The following is a 23863-nucleotide window of genomic DNA, read 5'->3' as shown; positions in this document are numbered from 1 at the left end:
TCTCTTATTTCAGTTGTATAGCTATATCTCTATCTGGCTATATTTACGTATCTATTTACATTGTCTGTATATACATATCTAACTGAATCACAATGTAAACGTGATGGTCAGACAACCTTGAAACTATTAAATTAGGTATTAAATTAGGTCATTATTGTTTTTACCCAGGACTTGTCACTGCTAAAGAGCTTATACTAAGACAATGAGAAATGTAAACTCTACTATTTTCTATTTTTTATAAAGATTTTGTTGGGGAAGGGGAACAGGACTTTATTGGGGAACAGTGTGTAGGACTGTTCAGTGTGTAGGATTGTGTGAAGTCCTGGAAGAAGTCCAGGACTTCTTCCAAGTCAAGTTGTTGTTCTTTCAATCTTAGTTGTGGAGGGTGCCGTTCAGTTCCAGGTCCAGTTGCCATTGCTAGTTGCAGGGGGCGCAGCCCACCATCCCTTGTGGGAGTCGAACCGGCAACCTTGTGGTTGACAGCCTGCACTTCAACCAACTGAGTCATCTGGGAGCTCAGCGGCAGCTCAGCTCAAGGTGCCGTGTTCAATCTTAGTTGCAGGGGGCAGAGCCCACCATCCCTTGCGGGAGTTGAGTAATCGAACCAGCATCTTTTTGATTGAGAGCCCACTGGCCCATGTGGGAATTGAAGTGGCAGCCTTCCACATTAGGAGCATGGAGCTCCAACCGCCTGAGCCACTGGGCCGGCCCCAACTCTACTATTTTCTTGCTTTTTTCTTGTGCTTGCATCATCTGCATTGCTTTCAATCCTTGACTTTTTTGCACAGAGCTTTTTAAGCCATTTATGTGTTGCATGTTGCGTGAGGGTTTGTTTAGTTACAACTAGAGAATATAATCTGTAAATTAAGCACATATCAGCTGCAACAGAACAAAAGTATTGCAGGTGCCTGACAGACCCTTTGATAACTCCTTTTCCTCAAGTAACATACCTGGTTCATGAGCTTTAGACATCACTAACAGAGCACCAGTGGAAATCTCAATATGAGCTATTAGCAATGCTTAATTTCTTTCCTATTGTTTTAGACAAACAATCTTTTTCCATAAAAGTGCTGATATTTTTCTCCTGCACCCCAATGGATCACCTTAGGTCATGCCCTGTGGATCACGTACCCTGCTTTGTAGACACTCACTCATAAACACGGTGGCCAGGGGTTGCAGCCACTCCTGCCTTCTGTTTTGACCTCATCTCACACCATTCTACCTGCTCTAGTCTAACCACACTGACCACACCAAACAGGTTCCTGCTGCAGGACATTTGAACTGGTGGTTCTTATTACTGTGATCCCCATGAGGCTGGCTCTTTGTCATCACACAGGACTTGACTCAAAAGACACCCTCTTGAATTGGCCTTCCCTGATAACCATACTGTATACAGTTCCCTTCTCTCTCTCCACAGTCCCTAGTCACTCTTTATTTCATTACTCTCTTTTATTTGTGTATTTTCACAGAACTTACCACTTTCTGTTTAATGTTACTCATACCTTAAGTCCGTCTAGAATGGGACCTTGTCTCTACAGCTCACTTGTGTATCCCCAGAATGTTGTTGGAGCTGGTAAATACTTGTAGAAAGATTCAAAGAATGACTCAACATTTCCCCTGTCCCTCTGCTTCCCTTGAGCCAGTCCCTTTGTATCCAGGCTTCTCATTTGTCTCTGAAACCAGTTCCTCCCCAAGATATCATTTTGCAGAGACACTGTATTGGGAAGGATGGGGTGGTTGTAGAGTGAACCAAATGCTCAGAGAACTCTTTGGAAGAAATGCTCATGACCCAGGGGTTGGGTATGGATGCTGGTTCTAGAAATCTTGATGGCTGATATCTGATAATAAAATTATCAGGCCCCCTATGCATTTGGGAACAGAGACCTACAACTGAAGATGTATTATACTGTTCACTCTAAAGGAGATCAAATTTTTGTGTCCCATAGATAATTGCCATGATAAGAAATTTGATCTCCAATTGGAGATGAGCTAAATTTAGTGGAGACTGCTAAATTTTATCCCTGTAGACAAAATATTACAGTTGGAACTTGGAGTCAATCAACTGTACCTGAATGCCCCACCATCCTGCCTCATTAGTTATGTGAATAAATAAATATAGCCAGTCATAGAAGCTGAGTCTGGCCTGACTGACATTATTCAGCTGTGCAATCCAGATGAAGATCTGACAAATGATGGCCCATAGACCAAGTCTAGGCCCCCACCAGTTTTTCTAAATAAAGTTTTATTGGAACACAGCCACATACAACAATGGCAGAGCTGAGTAGGTGTCTACCTGGCTCTGTACAGGAACTGTTTCCTTACCCCTGAGCTGGAGAAGATGACTTAATATCTCCTGGCATTGATTTTTGTCATTTGTCAAATGAGTTGAATGGACTCAGTGGAGCAACAAGATCCTTTTCAGAGCTCACATCTGGATCCCCTGGAATCTAAGATACTGTGTCCATAAAGAAAAAGTGATGCAGACTTAAGGTTACACTCATTGTCTTCTGAGAAAGCACATGATTTCAAGAAGTTACGTTTTCATTAAGTGGACATAAAGCTTTCACCACATATATCTTGTAGACATTTGGAGCATTCCAGACTGAGTTCTTTTCTGTGGTTTGGTGTTAAGTGCTTACAGCAATAGACTCATGCTGCTTAGTAGTTTCCCACTGCTTTCCTCAAGGGCTTTACTAAAATAAAAGTGAAGAGTTTGTAAAGTAACTCTGATAAGTGGGTTCACTTACAGTCTATAATGTTTTAAGTCTGAGCCTGGTATATTGAGTTAAGAAGTGAAAAATAATGTTATAATTTATAAATACATACATTATAAATAATTTTAATATAACATTAAAATCCCAGTTGAATTTCTTTGACTTACTGTGATTTCATTTATGAGCCAGACAAGAACATTATTAGTTGCTACATATTACAGGAGGAAAATCTGGTTTGGGAGAAAAATTTGTCTTTATTAAGTTAGAACCAATTACATGACCTTGATTGGTTTTCTTGTTTGGCTTTAAATTATAGATGCTTCAGTAAATAAGAGACTCATGGATACCTTTCAAGATCATTAGATCTGTAAAAATTTGTTCAGGTCATCAAGTTTACATTGGATAGTTCTTCCCATACTTGCCATCCTTTTCCTTAGCCACTCTACTCCTATTACTATTAGCTGCAGTCTATACCACAGATCACAGAATATGAATATTATGATCAAATCATGTAGTCAGGAGTTTCTAACAAACTGAGCAAAAAGAAGTAGAATACGTTGAATTTTTCTGCGCAATTAAGCAGTAAGTTGCAATTCAGGGACTCTGTCCCTCATTCATTAAACATTTATTGAGCATCTACTACGTATGTGGCAGTTCACGCCAGGAGGTAAAATAGCTCAGTTATATATTATCTTTTATAGATTACAAATCTATAGAAATGTAGATCTCACACTTTGAATCCACTTGATTTTCACCCCAAATTTGGAAGGGAATCAGAGCAAGGATTCTGTCCACCTCTAAGGTTTGTGTGGGACAATTCTGGAGAAATACTGGAGTGATAAATTGGAGAGGTAAGCCCACTCTGGCACTGTCTGGGAAAGCTTCATCCTCCCCCAGGTGAGTTTCGTTATGTGGGATCTCGGTGTGGACTGGGGAAGGCCGGACACCTCCTTGATCTGAGGGTGGGGAGCAGAAAAAGGGTAGTGCCAGGTGCTGGGGCTGGGCAACCTCTGCATTCAGGAGACCTGATTCCTAATTTACACCCTACTCAGCCTTCCTGACCCAAGTAGGAGGCTGGGTTTTCAGCTCATGGTGAGAGGAGCCCTTCTGAGTCTACCTAATGCCCAGATAACTGCAGTGCTTGCCAAACACCCCCTCCTAACCAAACTCAAATTGCTGCTTTTCCCTTGGGTGTGGAGTGGTAGGGCCAGGGTCTATGAAATGGGAAAATTCTTTGCAAATTACCCATCATTGTTTGATGGTGACCTGACAATAATAGAAATAGCATCTTGGACCTGCCAATAGGTAACTCTTTGACTTTGGATAAGAAATTCTGAGCCATAATGTCGTGATTTATGAAATTAGGGAGTTGGACTGGGTAGATTGTCTTTGAGATCTTTCCCAAGTCTTACTTGCTATGAAATTTGAACTTAAATTTGACTCGCAAATTAACACAGTTTATATGGGGCTTACGATCCAGAGGTATCACTGTAGCATATGCTGTCATGGCAGTGCCTATTCATATCCCCCTGGCACTCACCATTCCTGCTGGCTTTGCTGCAAGCACCTATCACTCTCTGCCAGAAGCTTTCATCTGGCTGCCGAGGTATGCTTGGCTGGAAATGCAAGGGAGTTAAAATTCCCAGGAGAGGTCCTCAATTGATGCCAAATGTGAGTTGAAGAAAGATATCACAGATTGAGGAATGTATTTTATTTGCCCTAAGGTTACTAGATTGAGCAAATAAAAATACAGGATTCTCAGTTATATCTGGGTTTCAGATAATATCAAGTAATTGTTTAGTTCTAGAGGTATGTCCCATCCCTATTATGGATGGAATATACTTATACTAAAAATTTCATTGTTTATTTGAAATTCAAATATATTAGAGTATATATTTGAAATTTAAATATATTTTATCTGTCATTGTTAACCCCAACTCTTACTGGGAGCATTGGGTATTGCAAGCAGACCATTTCCAGAGCTGAGGAAAGGAGGGTGATTGGGACTGGTTTAGGAGATGCAAAATGTGGAGGAAGTGAGGCATACCTAAGTACCAGTGCCCACGGATAAAGACACATCCAGAACCAAATAGTAGATGGGTGTGGGGTAGTGCATAAGGAATTATCAATTCAAAGGGCTCAGACAGGGAGGCAAAAATTAAGTACAACAAAACTGCAACCAGCAATCTCAAACACTGGGGAGACACAGAAATCACTGAGCTTGCCCAGACATTATTTATTTCTCTAGCCCTACTGCCCAGCACAGTGTCTGGCTCAGTCTTGGTGCTCAGTTAACCTTGAATAACATGGGAGGAAGACTGATGGAAATAGGAAATTCTGTCGTTTTGAGTTTGGGGCCCACTGAAAAATGCACAGGAGCTTTTTGAGCAGTGGCACATCTGATTACAGATGCATAGAAAATATGAATTGCTATGTGAATCATAAGTAATAAGCTTTTCTAATCCCGTCCTCATTTTTTATTGCAGGTACAGTTCAACTTAAATCTTTCAGGGCTAGACAGGTTTTTGAATGCCACTTGTATGTTCAAACGTAATTTACTTAATAGCCAACTTATCTGAACCTTGAACAATATTATTGGAGCATTTAGACTCAGTGAAAGGGTTTGGGAGGAAATTTTCCCATTCAAAAGACTGTAGTCAATTTATGTTTTCAATGACATTTCCTTTTCTTTCTGCAGGAAGGATACAATCTCATTCTATGTCTATTATTATTTCTAACTGTAAGTTCAAAGTTGAAAAAGATCAGTTTTATCATCAGCAAGCCATGTCACATGTCCTTACTCTTCTACAGAGAAAATAAAGGGAAATAGAAAAATAAACAGTAGCATCTAGATAACTGAAAAGTAGCATCAACATTTCTGTAGTTTTCGTTCAAGTCAGCTTTTATTTTGACCAGAGAAAATGCTTTTTACAAAGCATTAAGCAGGGTGCTCTCTGAAAGGTGGTTTCGACTTAAAGTCATTTATTCTGTAGATGATATATTTTTCAGAGCTAATATGTTCATTCTGTGTTGACAGTGTGTCAGCCACATGAGAAGGGCAGAAATCTGTATATGGAGAAGTATTAAAAATGCACTTACGAATTCAAAATAATATCTATTTTAATGTAAAGTTGTCCTTGTTGTTAGCGTTCTATCAAAAACAAAAGTTTCCCCTGATGCTATAAGTAGTAATAGCTCTTTTGAGGCTTCTTGTACCAACTCTGTGTGACACTGTTATGGAGACTTGTACAAGAAGTAAAGGAAGCTTCCTGTTTCTGAGAGTGGCAGGGTCAGTTATTCATACCAATTCCCTGGGTAAAATATGTTTTCAAAAGCTTAAAATTACCGAAGAGATGACCAAAGTACAAAAGTGAAGGAAAATGTTAAATCACAGTGTTGGCTAGACTATGGAGAACTGGAAGCTTTGTACATTGCTGGTGGGAATGAAAAATGGTTTCGCTGCTGTGGAAAGCAGTATGTCAGTTCCTCAAAAAGTTAAACATAGAGTTAGTTACCATATGACCCAGCAATTCCGCTCCTAGGTATACACTCAAAAGAACTGAAAGCAAGAGCTCAAACAGATACTTGTACACCAATATCCACAGATGCATTAGTCATACTATCCAAAAGGTACAAACAACTGAAGTGTCCATCAGAAGATGAATGGATAAACAAAATGTGGTCTATCCGTATAAGGAACATTTTTCATCTATAAAAAGACATGAAATTCTCATACATGTTACAACATGGATAAACTTTGAAAACATTATTTTAAATGAAATGAGCTGAACACAAAAGGACAAATACTATATGATTTCCCTTAGGCCAGGTACCTAAAATAGGTAGACTGGTGGAGACAGAAAATAGAATAGAGATTACCAGGTCTGGGGGCAGGGAGATGGGGAGTTGGTGTTTAATGGGGACAGAGTTTCAGTTTAGGAAGATGAAAATAATTCTGGAAATGGATAGTGATGATGATTGCACAAAATTGTGAATATATTTAATATCACTGAATTTTACACTTAAAATGGTTAAAATGGTAAATTTTATGTTATAGATCTTTTACCACAATTTTAAAAAACCCGGAATAATGTGAAGAAAAAAATGAGAAACATGACAGGTAAATGATTACAGAAGCTGCTTTTGACCTGAGGGCATTTGCCATTTCTCCAGAAAATGAGGACCTTTCCTTTACAGCCTCCTGCAGCAAGAGAGACAGAAATCAAAGCCCAGCGTCTTTTTGTTGGGTATTTAATATTCATCTTTATTAATTTTACCCTGAATGTGCCCTGTGAAGTTTTCTGAATGAGAGACGATTTTCATTTGTGATATTTACATAATAATCACTGCTTTGGCTCCCTTGCCCCAGACCTTACTCCTGGGGCATCAGTTTGGGACCAGATGGAAGTACCTCTTCTGTGAGGGGTCAGATAGATAATCCATAGGTGAGAAATGGAGAAAAAATGGAGTTTCTCTGCTTATATACAGTAGAAAGGGGCAGCTGCCTCTCCCTCGTCTCTCAAAGAAGGAATACAACTTTTTGGTCCTTGGAGGTGAGATGAAAGGATCTGGGTTTTCACTCTTACCTTTTTGAATGTATTTAAATATTTATAAGGACCAGATAACCCTAGATGGCTCTGGCTCTCCCAGGTCTTAAGCCTCATTTTCCCTTGAAAGGTAAACACATACCTCCAGAGTTAGGCAAATCTCTCTGGAGTTTTCTCAGTATGTATACTTGTACAGTTTGTAAATTACCTTCCCAAAGCTTGCTCTTAGCTCAGGATGCCAAGTTTTCAGCAAAATTTGTTCAGAAATCGCTAGCTCCGCAGAAACACGAAAATATTTTCTCTACACCCTACACTGTTGAAGACTGCACTTAAAAAATTTCAAAGTTCAGTTTATCAACTCTTTGTTCTACCCAAGAATGCTTTCCCTGTAAGATCAGGAACAAGACAAGGATTCCCATTCTCAGCACTTCTATTGAATATGCACTGCAGGTTCTAACCATTACATTACAGTGGGGTGTGGGGAAGGAAGGGAAAGAGTAGAAACGGATTCCATTTGAAGATTACATGATCATCTATGCAGAAAATCCTAAAGGATCTACAGAAAGTTGCCTAGAACAATAAGTGAGGTTAGCAAAATTAAAAACACAAGTACCTGCAGTGTAAGGCAGAGTGTGATAGGTCTTTTACAGAAGTACTACGCGTCCTTTAGAAGTACTGAAGTGGAGAGATGGATTCTCTTGGAGAAAGTGGAAGGCTTCATAGGAGGTGAGCTATGAATCAGGTGTTTGAGGAAGGACTGATTTTGGTCATGAAGAAGGGAATTGGTGTACTAAAGGAAAGGAAGAGAAAAAAAACATTTGGCAGTGGACAATCATGAGAAGTTCATTGCATTCTTTAATAAAATTGGTGTTGAAATTACTGTGTTTCCCCGAAAATAAGACCTACCAGACAATCAGCTCTAATGCGTCTTTTGGAGCAAAAATTAACTTATTTTAATATAAGACCGGGTCTTATATAATATTAATAACCTTATATTAATTTTTGCTCCAAAAGATGCATTAGGGCTGATTGTCCGCCTAGGTCTTATTCTCTGGGAAACACAGTAGGAAGAAGAGCAGAAGGGAAGAAGGGCCAAAAGGGAAGGTTGGGAATGTTACTGATACCAGGACTGGAAAGAACCCAAACGGCACTCAGAGAGTTAGGAGAGTCAGCTTTATTACGCCGGTGGACTCAGCGGGATCCTTCCCAAAGACTGAGCCCCTAGCAAGGTTTTGAGCAGGTTTTTATGGGTTGGGGATTTCCTTGAGTCGGGGAAGGGGTAGGTGTCATCTGGTGATTGGCTCGGGGTGTGGCTTGGAGGCGGTTATGCGGAAGTGGGCTGAGGCTTAGGCTGGGGACTTCTCTCTCTGCTCAGGCCACCATTTTAGCTCAGTTCCATGTGGCAGAGAACCATTTTAGGTCAGTTTCTCCATCAGAAAGAGATGGCAGAGGCCTTGAATGTCAGGCCCAGAATTAAAGACTTTACCTGAATAGCTTTAAATAATTCCCAACACCTTCCTTAGAGGGGTATAACATTATTTTATCAATTATAAAATAGCAGCCTTGCTTATTTTTCTGTTGGCAAGTCAAAAAAGATGATTGTGTTTCATAAGTAATTTTAAAGTTACTCAATTTGTGTGTACCTTTATTTTTTTTAACTAGGCAAAATAATCCAATTTTATGTGGAAACATAAAATGAAAACATGAAATGAAATCTTTCAAATCTTATGCTCTTGTATGTTTCTCTCTCTCTATAACCCTAGAGTATAAGCTCTTTGGGGACAGTGACATAGGATCTAAGTCTTTCATATTTACTACTGTGCAGGCCATTCAGTAGGTATTTAATAAATCTTAAGTATCCAGCTATGATGTACAAGTACGGTAATCCAGTTGGTAGCTTTGACGTTATTAAGAAATGAGTGTTTCCTGGAAAGAAAGAAAGAAAGCAAGAAAGCAAGAAAGGAAAGAAAGGAAAGGAAGGAAAGGAAAGGGAGGAGGGAGGGAAGGAGAGAGGGAGAGAGAGAGAGAGAGAGAGAGAGAGAGAGAGAGAGAGAGAGAGAGAGAGAGAGAGAGAGAGAAGCTTTACAGCATACAGCCAAGGAATAAATATGGGAAACAGGCCAAAAGTAGCACCCACCCGTCCCCCTGGGCCAGGCCATGTGGAGCACCCTGGCGGTTCCCAAGGCAGACAGCTTCCGCCTCCTCCAATTCTGTCCACAGAGGGGGAGTCTGTTTACCCATTTCAGAACACCATTGTGCTTTGTTACAAACCTTTTCTCCCTTTGTTATCCCAAAGGAAATAGTGCACAGCAGCTCTCCTTTCCTTCTCACTCAATACCCTTTCCCATAGGAACCTAGAAGCACAAACCTCAGCCCTTCAGAGACTGACCCCCCCACATATAATTTCCAAAATGAGCCCTGGAGTGGACAAACAGCCGTGCTGACAGGGTTTCCCACGTGAGAAACCCGCCTGCCTTTTCATCATACCTGCTCCTACTCAGAAAGGAAATTCTGAGGCTCCCAAGGCTCTTCTTTCTCTAAAGACAACTTCCTATCTGCGAGATTTCTCCCTCAGGCCTGCCGTTCTTAATGAGATGCCCACCACCACCTGTGGACTTGCCCAGCCGCACTTTCACTGTAGAAACCATCTTCCTGATTTTCTCAGTGTTGAATTAAAATAGACTGCAGTTACTGTCTTTAATTGAAAAGACTTTTTTGGCTCTAATCTGATGCTCATAAGGAAACATCCCAACAGGGGTTGGTTAAGGTTACACGACTAGGTAGGGAACCTATGTCCTCATTATCTCTGCCTTGATTTGTTTTGCTGTCAAAGATCAGCTGGGGATAGTTTGCCAGAACAAACGCTACCGTACTTGCAGTGAGATGACAGAAAGGAAGGTAAAATAAAGAATATGTAACTAAGGAGAAATTAGCATATTTCAAACAGTAGGTTTTGGAGACTTGGAAATTATAGTAGTGTATTAGGACTCTCTAGGGAAACAGAGCTAATAGACTATATGTAATATAAATATTCTATGTATATATAATGTATATATACAGAGGGTGCCAAAAAAACGTATACACATTGCAGAAACGGAGTCCCAGAGAGCAGTTTCCAGACTCCGGACCTCATGTGGAAAGGTGCTGGCTCTTTCTTTCCCGGAAAGAAAGAAAGAAAGCAAGAAAGGAAAGAAAGGAAAGGAAGGAAAGGGGGGGGAGGGGGGAGGGGGCGGGGGAGGGGGAGGGGGGAGGGGGAGGGGAGGGGGAGGGGAGGGGGAGGGGGAGGGGGTGGGGGAGAGAGAGAGAGAGAGAGAGAGAGAGAGAGAGAGAGAGAGAGAGAGAGAGAGAGAGAGAGAGAGAGAGAGAGAGAGAGCTTCACAGCATACAGCCAAGGAATAAACATGGGAAAGAGGCTGAAAGAGCACCCACCCGTCCCCATCAGCTGTGATGCCCATCAGCTGTGATCAGGTGGCCATCAGCTGTAAGCAGTTGGCCATTAGCCACTATTGTTTTGTATATAACTGCCGTGGCTACGCTAGCAAGCATGGATTGCAGCTAGCAAGTGGGTTGTGGATTGTGTTGCTCCTACTCCCTGTGTCTCTCCCGGCCACCAGCAAAGCAGGTGCAGGAAGAACTGTCATTGGGGTACTGTCGGATGTTTGCTTTTGTGTCTCGACCAGCTGCCATCGAGAATATAGTGGTATGACTCCCCTATCTGTGGCTCCGTAGGTGTTCCTTTTTGGCCTCACCATGTCCTGCGTTCTTGTGCGGGGAGCGGGAGCTGAATCCCTGCATTACACATATTTTAAGAAAGGAAAACTGTATTAAAGTTGTAATACTCAATATATACCGATAACAAAAGATGAATATGAGTCCCCTTTGACTTCTGCAATTACAAGAGGTGCTCAAAGTGGTTCCATCAGCGTCCAGACACTTCTGATTATGGTAAACTGCTTGAGCAACATTGACTAAAGTGTTAACCTCTTAAAATGTGTACATTTTTTTGGCACATATATGTATGTGTGTGTGTGTGTATATATATATATATAGAGAGAGAGAGAGAGGGAGAGGGAGAGGGAGAGGGAGAGGGAGAGGGAGAGGGAGAGGGAGAGGGAGAGGGAGAGGGAGAGGGAGAGGGAGAGGGAGAGGGAGAGGGAGAGGGAGAGGGAGAGGGAGAGGGAGAGGGAGAGGGAGAGGGAGAGGGAGACTGATTGATTATAAGGAATTGGCTCACATGACTATGGAGTCTGAGAAGTCCCATGTTCTGCCCTCTGCATGCTGGAGGCCCAGGAAAGGTCATTATAGTCCCCTAGTCTGAGTTAAAAGGCCTGAGAACCAGAAGAGCTAATGGTCCAAATTCCTGTCAGTGCCGGAGAAACCCAAGTCCCAGCTCCAAAACAGTCAGAGGGAGCGAGTCTCCCTTACTCCATCTTTTGTTCTATGTAGACCTCCAATGCATTGGATGAGGCCCACCCATATTGCGGAGAGCAATGTACTTCTTTCAGTCTACTTATTCAAATGTTAATCTCATCCAGAAGCATCTTCCCAAATACACCCAAAATAATGTTTAACCAAGTATCCGGGCACTCTGTGGTGCAGCCAAGTCGACACAAAATTAACTGTTTCTGGTAGTGAGCAGTTCGGCAAATGTCAAAGGAGATTTGGTATTTCCCACCTTAAGTGTGCCTCCATTTTGACAAACGAAATTGTCCACCTCCATTTGAGTTCTATGGTTCCCTTCACTACCTACTACCTGTCTTTGGCTGGAGCCTATCTCAAATGTCAATAACATTCCTCCTCTTTTGAAAAGCTTCACTAAAGAAATGGGTCACAGCAGTGCTTTTGACCAGGGATTTTCGGCCCCCACAGATGTATTTGGCAATGTCTTCACCCCAGGAGGGGTGGTCCCATGCCACCTGAACGGAATATTCTTACATATGGTAGATAACTGGGACCATTAAGTTGTTTACTGCATTGATTATACAGCTTTTAACAAGTCCATGCCACAGAGCTCCAAGCCACCTGTGTTAGCAAGTGTCACTTGACTACATATAACAAGCCCCATTGACTCAGGAAGTTTTCCCACCGTGTCTGGAGATGTTTTTGGTCATCACAATTGAGGAGATGCTACTGGCATCTAGTGACTAAAAACCAGGGATACCACCAAACATCTCCCAATGTCCAGGGCAGTCCCCTCACAAAGAACTATCCAGCCCCAAAGGTCAGTAAGACCAAGGGTGAGAAATCGTGATCTAAAACCGAAGAGATATTCCATAGCGCTCAGCATAGTGTGCCCGAATGGCCCGTCTGTCATGGAAGCCTGTGTTTCCTGGATCTGCATTTCCCCACTGAGTTTAAATTACTGGGTAGGATCTAGCGTTAAAATTGGCAGCTTGCAAATAGCTTTAAGGTAGACATGTTAAATCTCAAATTTGGATGAAAAATGAGAAAGCCATGAGAGGAGTTAAGCAGCACTTTGAAAGCTAGGAGAGCTGTGAGAATTGTGTGCAGGTGGCTTCCTCCCAGATCAAAGCGCCGAAGATCCTGTAGTGAGTTCTTCCATGGGGAGGGGCAGATACTCAACTTCCTCAGAGGCCAATGCTGAAACTGCACTTCCGGCCTCTGCAGCCCTTCAGAAGATGCTCCTTCATTCCCAGTGCCATATCACTTCCATTCTCACTGCACTGGGTTGCCCTGATTCATCCGGGGCTGTGGCAGAACATCAGAAATCTTGTTGACTCCTCAATCAATGTATATGCTTCGTGCCAAACCTGATTGCTTTTTTGCCTTAAATGCGTAACCTGCGCATCTTTGCTCAGGGTCAGGAAAAAAGTCCCTGTTAATAATTTACAAAAGACAGAGCTACTCCTTTTTTTGCATCCTCAAATCTCTTCAGAGCACGTGATTGTCTAAGCATATCTGGTTTCCAAGTAGCTGAGTGATGAAATATGATTGGCCTCTCTGCATCGATTCCTCCTCTCCTTCCTCTCTTGCTCTTCTTGTGTAGCAATTGTTTGTTAGGAGACTATCACTCTTCTCATAAAAGAATAAAGAACTGAGTTCTTTCTTTCCATCCTTAGGAAAAGGTGGGCTGTTTTGGCTTCCTAGCATGGATGAGGATCTCGAAGGAGAAGCTTGGCAGACCCTCTCCATTCCCTGGGGTTTCGGCAAGGCGGTAGAGGATGAAGGAGGACATGTATGCCAGTGAGTAAAAGTCCTCAAGTTAAAAAACCGGGGATCTTATCATGTTTCCTGAGACGAGCTCATGTTTTTTCGTCAAGATGAATTTATCTGGACTCAAGGGTTGAAAGCCATGTCTCAGAATTATACATGAATGATGCCTTTCATAGAAAAGTAATGAGATCCTTCTGAGGTTTGTTCAGGCTATTGTAATATTTAAAAATACTGAAGGCGAGGCAGGAATATCCTGTAAAAGAAAAGGACAAAACCATATACTACTTTTATTTCCTCAAGGCTAAATGTCCAGAGGCACTTTTGGGAAAAGTGAAACTGATTTTAGCTGCTGGTCCTTATATATGGTATTATAACAGGCTTTAATTTACAGTAAACTTTGACTGCACTTTTTGCAAGGGAAAATGATTTGTGCTGTGTTTTCTTTTAAAACGGTATCTTCTCTGTGACAAATGTTTCTGTCAGGATGAAAAGTTTGGATTTTGAAACAGAAAATAAGTTGGCTGTGCAAATTGGTTTGTATTTAATTGCTTCTTTATGTTCAATGGTCTTGATAAATAAGTTTTTCTCCTTTGAGAAAACCCAAAATTTTACAGAATGTTCAGATCTTTGCTGAATGGCTTATGGCTTATATAAATATATAATTCTTTCTTGGGGTTGTCTAGGTTTCAAGTATGAGAAATTTGTCAGTAATGAATACATTTGGGAATGCTGATTGGAAAGTTTCCAGTCATTCTGCTATTTAATGCTTTCTCATTAATCACTGACACTGTGTTATAAGCCACTTAGGAATTTGCATAAATGATATTCTTTCAGTAGATTCTGTGATTATTGAGTGTTTAAGCTTTGCAGTAAGAACATTATGTGGAGACCGACGTATAAAGGAACTGCCACAGGTTAGGAGCTCTCCAAATGGATAAAACTCAACACCCTTGACTTCTACTGCTTGGGACTTTGAGCTAAATATTTTTTAGAGTTGTCATAATTTTCCACGACAGTAATCACTTGGTGGCACTATTTGTTTTAAAACAGTTTGGAGAGTTTGTGTGCATGCAGATGAAAACTCTTTCTGTTATGTAGTTCATTGTAAGGAAAATTTAGAAATAGAAATCGATGTTGGCATTGTATGGGATTAAAACCCACAAAACAGTCTGACATTTTGGAATTTGAACTGTGAGTCCCCCAAATGACGGTTTGCTTGTGACATAGTTTTATCGCATACCTTTTATTTTTAGTGCACACATTTCCCCCCTGATTTCATACTTGAAGGATGAAATAATTGAATATTTGGGCCAAGGAAAGTGACCACTTAAGACTTTGGATCCTGGGATTTGTGTCTTTTGCTTGCCTTGTCAATAACATGAAAAGAAATAAATTCAGCTACAAGTTCATTTAAGCATATTGTTTACGGGTTTGGTAAAAAGTAGGAAATAAAAGACAAGAAATATTTTAAATCAAAACGTGAAAGCCAAATCACTGAATTCCAGTTTGATAGTTTGTTGGCCATAGTTTTAACTACACGTATCCGGTAAAAACTCTAGTGTGTCTTGTTTGATTAGAATTAGTGCTAAATAGGTCTCTCTAAAGATGCAAGTTGTATGTTATCCCTGAATGTGCTTAGTCAGTAGATGATTCAGGTAGTATATCATTTTTATTTTTTCACATAAAATGCTGTTTTATTTTTACAACTCAACATCAAAAGCAACCATTATTATAACTTCAGCCTATGTCTCCATTGGAGAGTCAAGTATAGAACTAGTAAATGTGGTTCAAAATGTAATGGATGGGGATAATTTTCGTAGAGCAATAAGTGATGTTGGTCCAGTTTGTTCTGCTGAGTCCCATTTGTGCTGCTGCCTTCACAGGAGTCAGCTCTCAAGTCCTTAGTCTGTTCTGTAATCAGGCTGAGCCAGCTGTCCAGCCTGGGGGCCGGCACCCCTCATTCATGTGCCTCATTGCTGATTTGACTGATATGAAGAGGACAATGGTTCACTTTCCTGAGGTTTTATAACCCTTCAGAATTAAAGTGACTTGAGGTCTTTTTGTTGTTTTTGCTGTTGATTAAAGAGTAACTGATTTCTTTGCCCAGTGGAGCAGCCTCACAGAATCTTAGGACTGTGGTTTCTGAACCAGCCTGACTTGGGTGTGCTTTTGCTAATTGGCTGTATGCCTTTGGGCAAGTTTGTCAGCTCCATGAAACCTTAGTCCTCAGGTCGGTGACAGGAGGATGACACCTAGCTCGTGGGGTTGGGGGGTAAGTGAGTTACTGTAGGAACAGCTCCCTAGCACAGTGCTGGTCTCATCCAATGATCTAATTACTGATGGTGAGGCTTAATTGTTAGTACCAGTCAATAGCACAGATAGCAAAGGCTTTCAAAAGCAATCTTGTTTGCAAACCTTCAAGTACAATTTAAGTTTGAATGAAAGTTCTAGGTTATATTGTTATATCTATTTTGTAGTAGGAAAAATGAATTATTTAGGACTTGGGAGAAAGAGTGAGTACAGGAAGGTAAGAGAGAGTTTATACTTCTATGCATTTTCTTTGGTTTTAAACACAAAGCTTGGTAGAAAGTGCAATGAAAACATTAGTGAATTTTAAAACAGGACTTAAAAATGGGATGAGTTTATTTCAGTTCAACAAAATATTTATTGAGAGCATACCAATGTGCTAAGCGCTGGGGTACAAAGATAAAAGTCAAGGCTGCAATGACATACCACATCACACCTACTAGAATGGCAAAAATGAAAAATGCTAAGTGCTAGCGAGGATGTGGAACAACTGGAACGCTCATACATTGCCAGCAAAATGCTATAAAGCCGCTTTGGAGACCGTTTGGTAGTTTCTCATTAAGCTAAATATACATTTGCCATAAAACCCATATGATCCCACTCCTGGGTATTTACCGTAGAGAAATGGAAACTCACGCTCACAGAAAACCCTTTCACAAATGTTTATAGCAGCTGCATTCAAAATTGCCCCAAATTGGAAATAGCCCAATTAATCCTTCAATGGATGAATGGATAAAGAGTGTTAAATCTTCACAGTGAAATACTACTCAGCAATAAAAAGGAACAGACTATTGACATAGGCAACAATTTGGACAAATATCAAAGGCATTATGCTGAGTGAAAGAAGCAAGTCTCAAAAGGTTACAAACTATGTAATTCCATTTATATGACATTCTCCAAAAGACAAAACTATTGTGACAACAGATCGATGTAGAACGAATGCTAGGGTTGGGGGTAGGGTATGCTAGTATCTAATGTGATGGAAGCTTTCTGTGTCCCAATTGTGGACATGGTTATAGGAATCTACATGTGATAACATTTATGAAAATGTATATCAGAAGTTAATTTTATTGTGTGGTAATTTAAAACATGAAAAATGAGAAAAAAAGGTTCATGCCCTTGAGTTCACAGGTGCAGTGAGAGATAATTATAATACAGTGGGGTGAATGTAGTGATTGTGACATGCTGAGAGAAGAGCTTCCAACCAGCATGACATGCCTTACTGGTATGCCTTGACTGGGTTACAGGTGGACCCAGAGGTTGCTGTATAAGGACTGTGGCCCCCTAACACGCAGGCCCGTTGCTTATGACCAAGCACAGCCTTGTCCATTTACCCTCAAACATTTTGTATGTGTATCAAAATGTCAAAAGTTTGGGGGTATTATGGGAGTGCAGAGGAAGTATACTTTGCCTGGTTGCTGGGGAGGAAGGGTGTGGTACCAGGAAAGGCTTTGGGAATTAAAGGGTAAGAAGGAGCTGGCTGGGCAGAAGAGGGCTTCTCCAAGGGAGTGAGAGGGCACTCCAAGAAAGACATTTGTTGCCTGAGAAAGGCACAGAGGAGGAAATGAGTGGGGTGTGAGTTGGGAGCTCAGGGGTATTCACGATTATAGGAGTACAAAGTCTGAGATGGGACTGGAGACGCGAGACAGAACAGACTTATAGAGAGCCTGTATAATAAAGCAACACTTTGTTTTGCGATGGTAGGTTTGAGCATCTGTAGGGGTGGATGGGGTGAGGCAGCAGAGAGGGCAATTTGATAAGAGAGGAGGCCGGAGGGATGAGATAATGGGAAGAGGTACTGGGTTTGGTCTTAACTGTCTAATGCAGGAGAACATTCTTGTAACATGTGTAGCACTAATGGAAGACTCTCCTAGGAAGATCTTTTCATTCATTCATCCATTCATTCATCATGAATTCATTCAGGAAATCTTATCCCGTACCTACCTGCCTACTGGACACTCTTTTAGGTCCTGAAGAATCCAACAGTGAACAGAGTCTCATGGAGCTGATATTTTAGGGGCTTACTGAACTATGATTTGGACACTTTTGAAGTGTAAAGGGCATCTCATATAATGACCCCTAGTAGATGAGCACTGCGTAGAGCTGTCTGGGCTTGAAAGTGCAAAGAGGCATATGTCTCACCCCTCAAAAAAAAAAAAAAGGCTTAGAAGTGCTTCCCAATACATTGTCTCTATTCAACATACTTTATTAAATGAACTACACAAAAGCTATTATTTCAAAGCTTCGAGTTCAATATATACTCAAATAAAGCAAAATCTTATAAGGCTCATTTATGCAATCGATTATTCCTTCTATATTTTCAGTGGCTGGGATGAACTTATGTCCAAATACTTATAAAACCAAGGTGCCCTGGGAGAGGCCCAGCTTAGAGTGCTTTATTCGGCGGGGATGCACGTGCCCTCCAGGAATCATTTTTGTAAGCTTCTCAGCTCTTCCCACACAAATCAAGAAAGTGTATCCAGTAGTAATCAATGTTTCAAACCCCACCAATTTGTGCTTTCCATTCATAATTTCCCTCCAATATGCACCCCTATTTTCTGAAGGTTTTTTAGGTGACTATTAGGGAGTCTTCTACTGTCTCAGTAAGTGGATTTCTAGAAGAAAACAGCTGGGAAACATGTTGGAATTACAGAGTGGAGATCGATTTAGGTTTTTTTTTGTTGTTGTTGTTTTTTTTTTCCCCTGATTACAAGGCACAGGCAAACTCAGTGCTTTGAAAAGCAAACAGAGATGTCAGGAGGTCTTTCCCCAGGCAATTCAACAAGCCCTTAAAGGACCCTTCTGGGACGAATTCTCTGCTTTGCCCTTTGAAAGCCCACTCTCAGGTAGAGATGGTTATCCTGGATTATAGATCATTGCTGACAGGGTTGAACACAATCCTCCCAGGGGACTGCAGCTAATGGGTTGGAAGTTGTCTGTCTTTAATATAGTTGCCTGGGGGATACCATCTTCCCTTTCCAACACAGATTTCAAACCCCCAAAGCAGGAAACATGCACACACAAAGTCAGTTCTAATAATCACATCTTCATTTTTTTTGTTTATTTTTTTTTGCTTATTTGATGTATCTGCTTTTAATATTATTTTTGTTACCTGATAATTGTATCTTAATATCAACTGTCTGACTCAGAATTTTTGTGCTTATTGTACTTTTTCTCTGGAAGGTTCTATCATGTTTCTGCTCAGCTGTCTTCTTGGAGAGACTTTTCCTGAATACCTAACCCCAAAATTGTTCCTGCTCCCTGCTTTTCTCCTCCTGACGCAGCTTTAATTTTCTTCAGAGTACTTGCAATCATCTAGCATTTTTGGACATTTATTAGTTTATTATCTCTTTTTTTTTCCCACCAGGGTATATGTACTCAACAAATATCCCTTTATTCCAATTACAAGTTATTGTAACGTAACTTTTTCAATATTGGCCTTTTAACTTCATTATTAAATGAATAAATGAGGGAATTTTCAAAGGAAGATTTAAATATAAGAGGTTGAACAAAATATTTTCTTACTTCCTCTATGCAAGGCTCTCCTTGAGAAAGCTTGCATGCATTGACCTTTGTTCATGTAATGATTATCGAGTGCTAACTGTGTACCTGGCACTGATCTATGTGTTAGTGGGACGGTAACATTATACCATTACTAAGCCAGTCTTTTGTCTCTTTGTGAATATTTAAACACTTGACTATGATTTGGGGCTAGAACTTGCGTCTAATACGGGTACTATTCTGAGGTCTTACATTACCAAATATATCAGGATTATGTTCTTTCCCCTTGGGTTTTCATGGAGAAAGAGGTAGCAAAATAACATAGATAAATGGAGTTTTGAGAGGGTGCCTACAAGATTAATTTCCTGTTCTAAGAAAATGGATTGACTTGTTTATTATCCCGTACAGTTAAAACATGATTTGTAAGTGCATAAATTTCCTTACAGAAAGTGCTTATAAAGAGTATTATAAAAATAAGTATAATTTTATTTTGCTCACTTCTTATTCTTAAACATCAGACTCATTTATTTGGAATGTTATTGCAATTTTTTAATTCTGAGTGCTCACATTACCAATGGCAACCACTTAATAGAAAATATTTTCCAAAATGAAGCACATTATAACTGGGACGTGAATGAGGGCTGAAGCTGACCACTGCAGACATCAAATACTTGATGTTTATTTCCCCATTTTATTTTGTGTACACTTTTCACCTTCAAAGGTCTGTGTCATAGCTTTTGGCTTTCACATTATATCTTCACAATTTTTACCTGTATTACGTCTCTGAAATTCTTTTATTTCTATTTCTGTAGCGTATATTCTATAATATTCTTGAAACCCCACAATTTACTAATTTAGTGGCATTACATATACCATGTGCCATAGCAAATAAGAATTTTAAAGGTCTATTTAAAATTGTCGTTCTCTGTATAAATGACTTTGAGAGCTTTCTATTTGTCCATGGGGCTGACTTTTTCATTTTTGTGTAGCAAATTTGAACACTATTTCTCAGGTATTACATGGCTCTTTTCACTCCTCCATTTACCTAGGTTTAAGTTGTTCTTCCTGTGCTGAACTGTTCTCTGATAACCCCAGAAAACACTGACTGAACTTCTAAGTGTCCACAGAATTTTATTGTTGGTGTTAAAATATTTTCATTCTCGGGCTGGCCTGGTGGCTCAAGCGGTTGGAGCTCCGTGTTCCTAATGCCAAAGGCTTCCGGTTCGATTCCCACGTGGGCCAGTGGGCTCTCAACCACAAGGTTGCCGGTTCAATTCCTCGAGTCCTGCAAGGGATGGTGGGCCTGCGCCCCCTGCAACTAGCAATGGCAACTGGACCTGGAGCTGAGCTGTGCCCTCCACAACTAAGATTGAAGGGACAACAACTTGACTTGGAAAAAAAATTCCCCAATAAAGTCCTGTTCCCCTTCCCCAATAAAATCTTAAAAAATATATTTTCATTCTCAAATATATGCATATTAATTGATGCATACTTTCTAATTGTTTTCTTTGTAAATATACCAGTATTCCCTACTATATTACAAATTTCTTGGAATTATGTCTCCAACTTTCCCCCCGTTACCCAGTAGTTGATTAAATACTTATTAAGTTGAATTGGATTCAGAAGAGACATCTTTAAGAACTTTCTAAACGTAAAGTCAGCTCTTGGCATATAGTCTGCCCTTCAGTTGATAGGCCTATTTCTTTATAGTCCTTCCAAGCATTGTGGCTTTTGAAATTTCTATTATCTTCTATGTGAGTAGACCATTAGTATCAGTTATCAATTGCTAGGTAACAAACTACCCCAAAACACAGTGCTTTGAACAACAGAGATTTGTGGATTGGGATTAGCAGGGTGGTTCATCTGCTGCATGAGCTCTCAGCTGGGGTCACTTGTGTAGCTGCTTAAAGCTAAGAGGTACGCTGGGACTAGAACTTCCAAGTTGGCTATGTTCACATGTCTGGCCCCCTAGCTGCAGTGCCTAGAGCTGGGAGCCGGCTGGCCCCTCTCCCTCTCCTCATTCAGTTTAGCCCGAGCTTCTGTACATGGCAGTTGGGTCCTAAAAATGCAAAAAGGAAAGCTGCCAGGCTTCCTGAGGCCTAGGCCTGAAGTCACACAGCTTTATTTCTGCTATGTTCTCCTAGCCCAAAGACTGCTCAAGCCAGATTTGAAGAGAGGGACTTCACCTGTTGATGGGGGGAGCGGTAAAGTCACATTGCAGAAGGGTAGGTAGGGTAGGAGGAACTGTTGGCAGCCATTTTTCAGATAATCTATCACAGCATGATAGCATGGAAAGACTATGACATTATTTAGGCAAACTTTTAAAATTTTGCATCTGAGAAAGCTGAAGCCTAGAGAAATGAGATGTTTTGTCCAGAGTACCACAGCTGGCTTCCTAGACCCTTGCTACACAGTGTCCCTGGACCAATGGCCTCCTCATCACTGGGAGCTCATCAGAAATGCAGAGTCTCAGGCCTTACTCCACACCTACTGAACCATAGTTGGCCTTTGTGCACTATCCCCAGGGGCTCTGAATGTGTATTAAAGTGTGCTGAGAAGCTCTAGTGCTCTTTTTATTTCCCAGACTGAGACAGAAGACTTACCACCGGTGAAAGATTGTTTTACAGCCAGAGATTTGACTCAGTGCAGAAAAGGTTTTGTTTACTTATGTTTTTCTTTTAAAGTACTGCCCTTAGCTCTTGACAGTTATTATTGAATTTAAGCCTCCCAACAATCTTGAGGGGTAATTTTTGACAATTTTTTGAAATGTTTTTTAATTATAGTTGACATACAATATATTGGTTTCAGATGTGCAACGCAGTGATTACACATTTATATAACTTGCGAAGTGATCACCCCAATAAGTCTAGTACCCAATGTAACACCATACATAGTCATTATAATATGACTGAGTATATTCTCTGTGCTGTACTTTACATCCCGTGACTGTTTTTACAAGTGGCAATTTGTGCTTCTCCATCCTTTCACCTTGTTCGCTGTGAGGTACTTATTATAATTTCCATTTGACAAAAAGAGGAAACTGATGCTGAGAACCCTACACTTGTACATGGACCAGAATTCAAGCCTAGGGTTCTCTGACTCCAAATTCCATGCTCTTAATTATGGGACTATGTACGCCGGCAACTGCTGTTTGGTGGCTGTGAATGCATCTAAATGTTTAGAGGAAGAGATGGTTAGAGGGGAGTATGTGTCTGGCTTGGTGAACTGTCGCTTCTTCCCTGACGCCTCCTACTCCCACCTTGCCTAAAGTGAAGAGGCTGACATGGATATATGACAGATGGCATGGCCCTGCGCTGCCGTATGTGTGCTGCTCCCCGTTCCTGGGCACACAGCTGCCTGACACAGGCCTTGCCGGTTGAGCAGCTGCCTCTTGCGGGGTGTCCAAGGGCTGTTGGTTAGATTGCAGTCCAGCATTTCCTCCACTTTTCCTTTTAGATATGCCTTCCCTCTGCTCCTTGATCTCCACCTGGAGCAGAGAGCACTGTATGAGGTCTGACTGGGGGAGCCAATGCCAGACCTTGAGCTGCACATAACAGGTGTGTCATGCAGGTCGGCCTGCGGGGCCTCTGCTCCTGCTCCCCACATAAGAACGCAGGACATGGTGAGGCCAAAAAGGAACACCCACGGAGCCATAAGTAGGGGAGTCATATCACTATATTCTCGCTGGCGGCATCCGCCTCTCTGCAATCCACTCTTGCCAGCCCAGCCACCATCTTCTTGCTAGTCCCCATTTTCTGCTAGCGTAGCCATGGCAGTTATATTAGTGGCCAATGGCTCACTGGTTACAGCTGACGGCCAACTAGCCACAGCTGATGGCCACTTACTACCTGAGCCAGCACCTTTCTATGTGAGGCCGAGAGCCTGGAAACTGCTTTCTGGGGCTCTGTCCCCACAAGGTGGCATGTGGACAAAGCTCATCCAAAAGTGGGCGAGCCAAGGCCAGGAGCTGGGAAGGGCTCCTGGATTTCTGCTTCTGCGGGAGCTTGGCGCCAGCCAGAGATTCCTTCCGACAGCTGTGCGTGGGGTGCAAAGGCAATTCCTTCCTCATTGTTCCCGTGAGAAAGGAAGGAATGAAGAATGGAGAGCAAGTGCAAGCAAGGGCATTCCTCTTCCCAGACCCAGAAGCTGTGGGAAGAGAGGCCAAGCAAACCTCCAGAATCCTTCCACATCGGAGTAGGGACAGCGATATTTCTGTTTGCTTCGGTCTGGTCAGCACTTTATGCCAGCATCAGATAGGTGAACAGTTGACATCGGACACTGAATGTGCAATATTAGCTGGCTCAGGTGCTGCAGTTACCCTCTCTGGATTAAAACCTATGTGCTAGCCCTTCCTTTCTTTGTGTAAATTACTTGATAAGCTTCAGGGTTCTCATCTGGAAATTGGAAGTAATTTGTCTCCTCATACGGTAGTTGTGAGGACTAAGGGATAAAATACATCTAAAGGGATTACATAGCCCACTAACTGGCGTTTAATACATATTTTATAAATGTTATTCAGTACTGTTAAAGTTTTTGTGAAGGCAGTAACTTTGTCTTATCTACTGTTACATCCCCAACTCCCAGAATGGTTCCTGGCACATAATAGGTACTCAGTATTTA

General features: G+C 41.3%; 1 protein-coding gene across 1 annotated transcript in view; it reads left to right on the top strand.

Annotated features, from left to right (window-relative positions):
* FRMPD4 (FERM and PDZ domain containing 4) overlaps window positions 1-23863 on the top strand; it is a 750657-nt gene that overhangs the window by 34042 nt on the left and 692752 nt on the right. Inside the window, exon 3 of the mRNA XM_081042401.1 lies at window positions 13342-13465. Coding sequence (XP_080898527.1) covers window positions 13371-13465 — 95 coding nt within the window. The 5' untranslated portion in view covers window positions 13342-13370. The remainder of the gene's footprint in view (window positions 1-13341; window positions 13466-23863) is intronic.

Source organism: Rhinolophus hipposideros (assembly GCF_964194185.1).
Source record: "Rhinolophus hipposideros genome assembly, chromosome: X".
NCBI lineage: Eukaryota > Metazoa > Chordata > Mammalia > Chiroptera > Rhinolophidae > Rhinolophus > Rhinolophus hipposideros.
The sequence above is the reverse complement of the archived record's forward strand: the minus strand, read 5'-3'. Positions and strand labels throughout refer to the sequence as shown.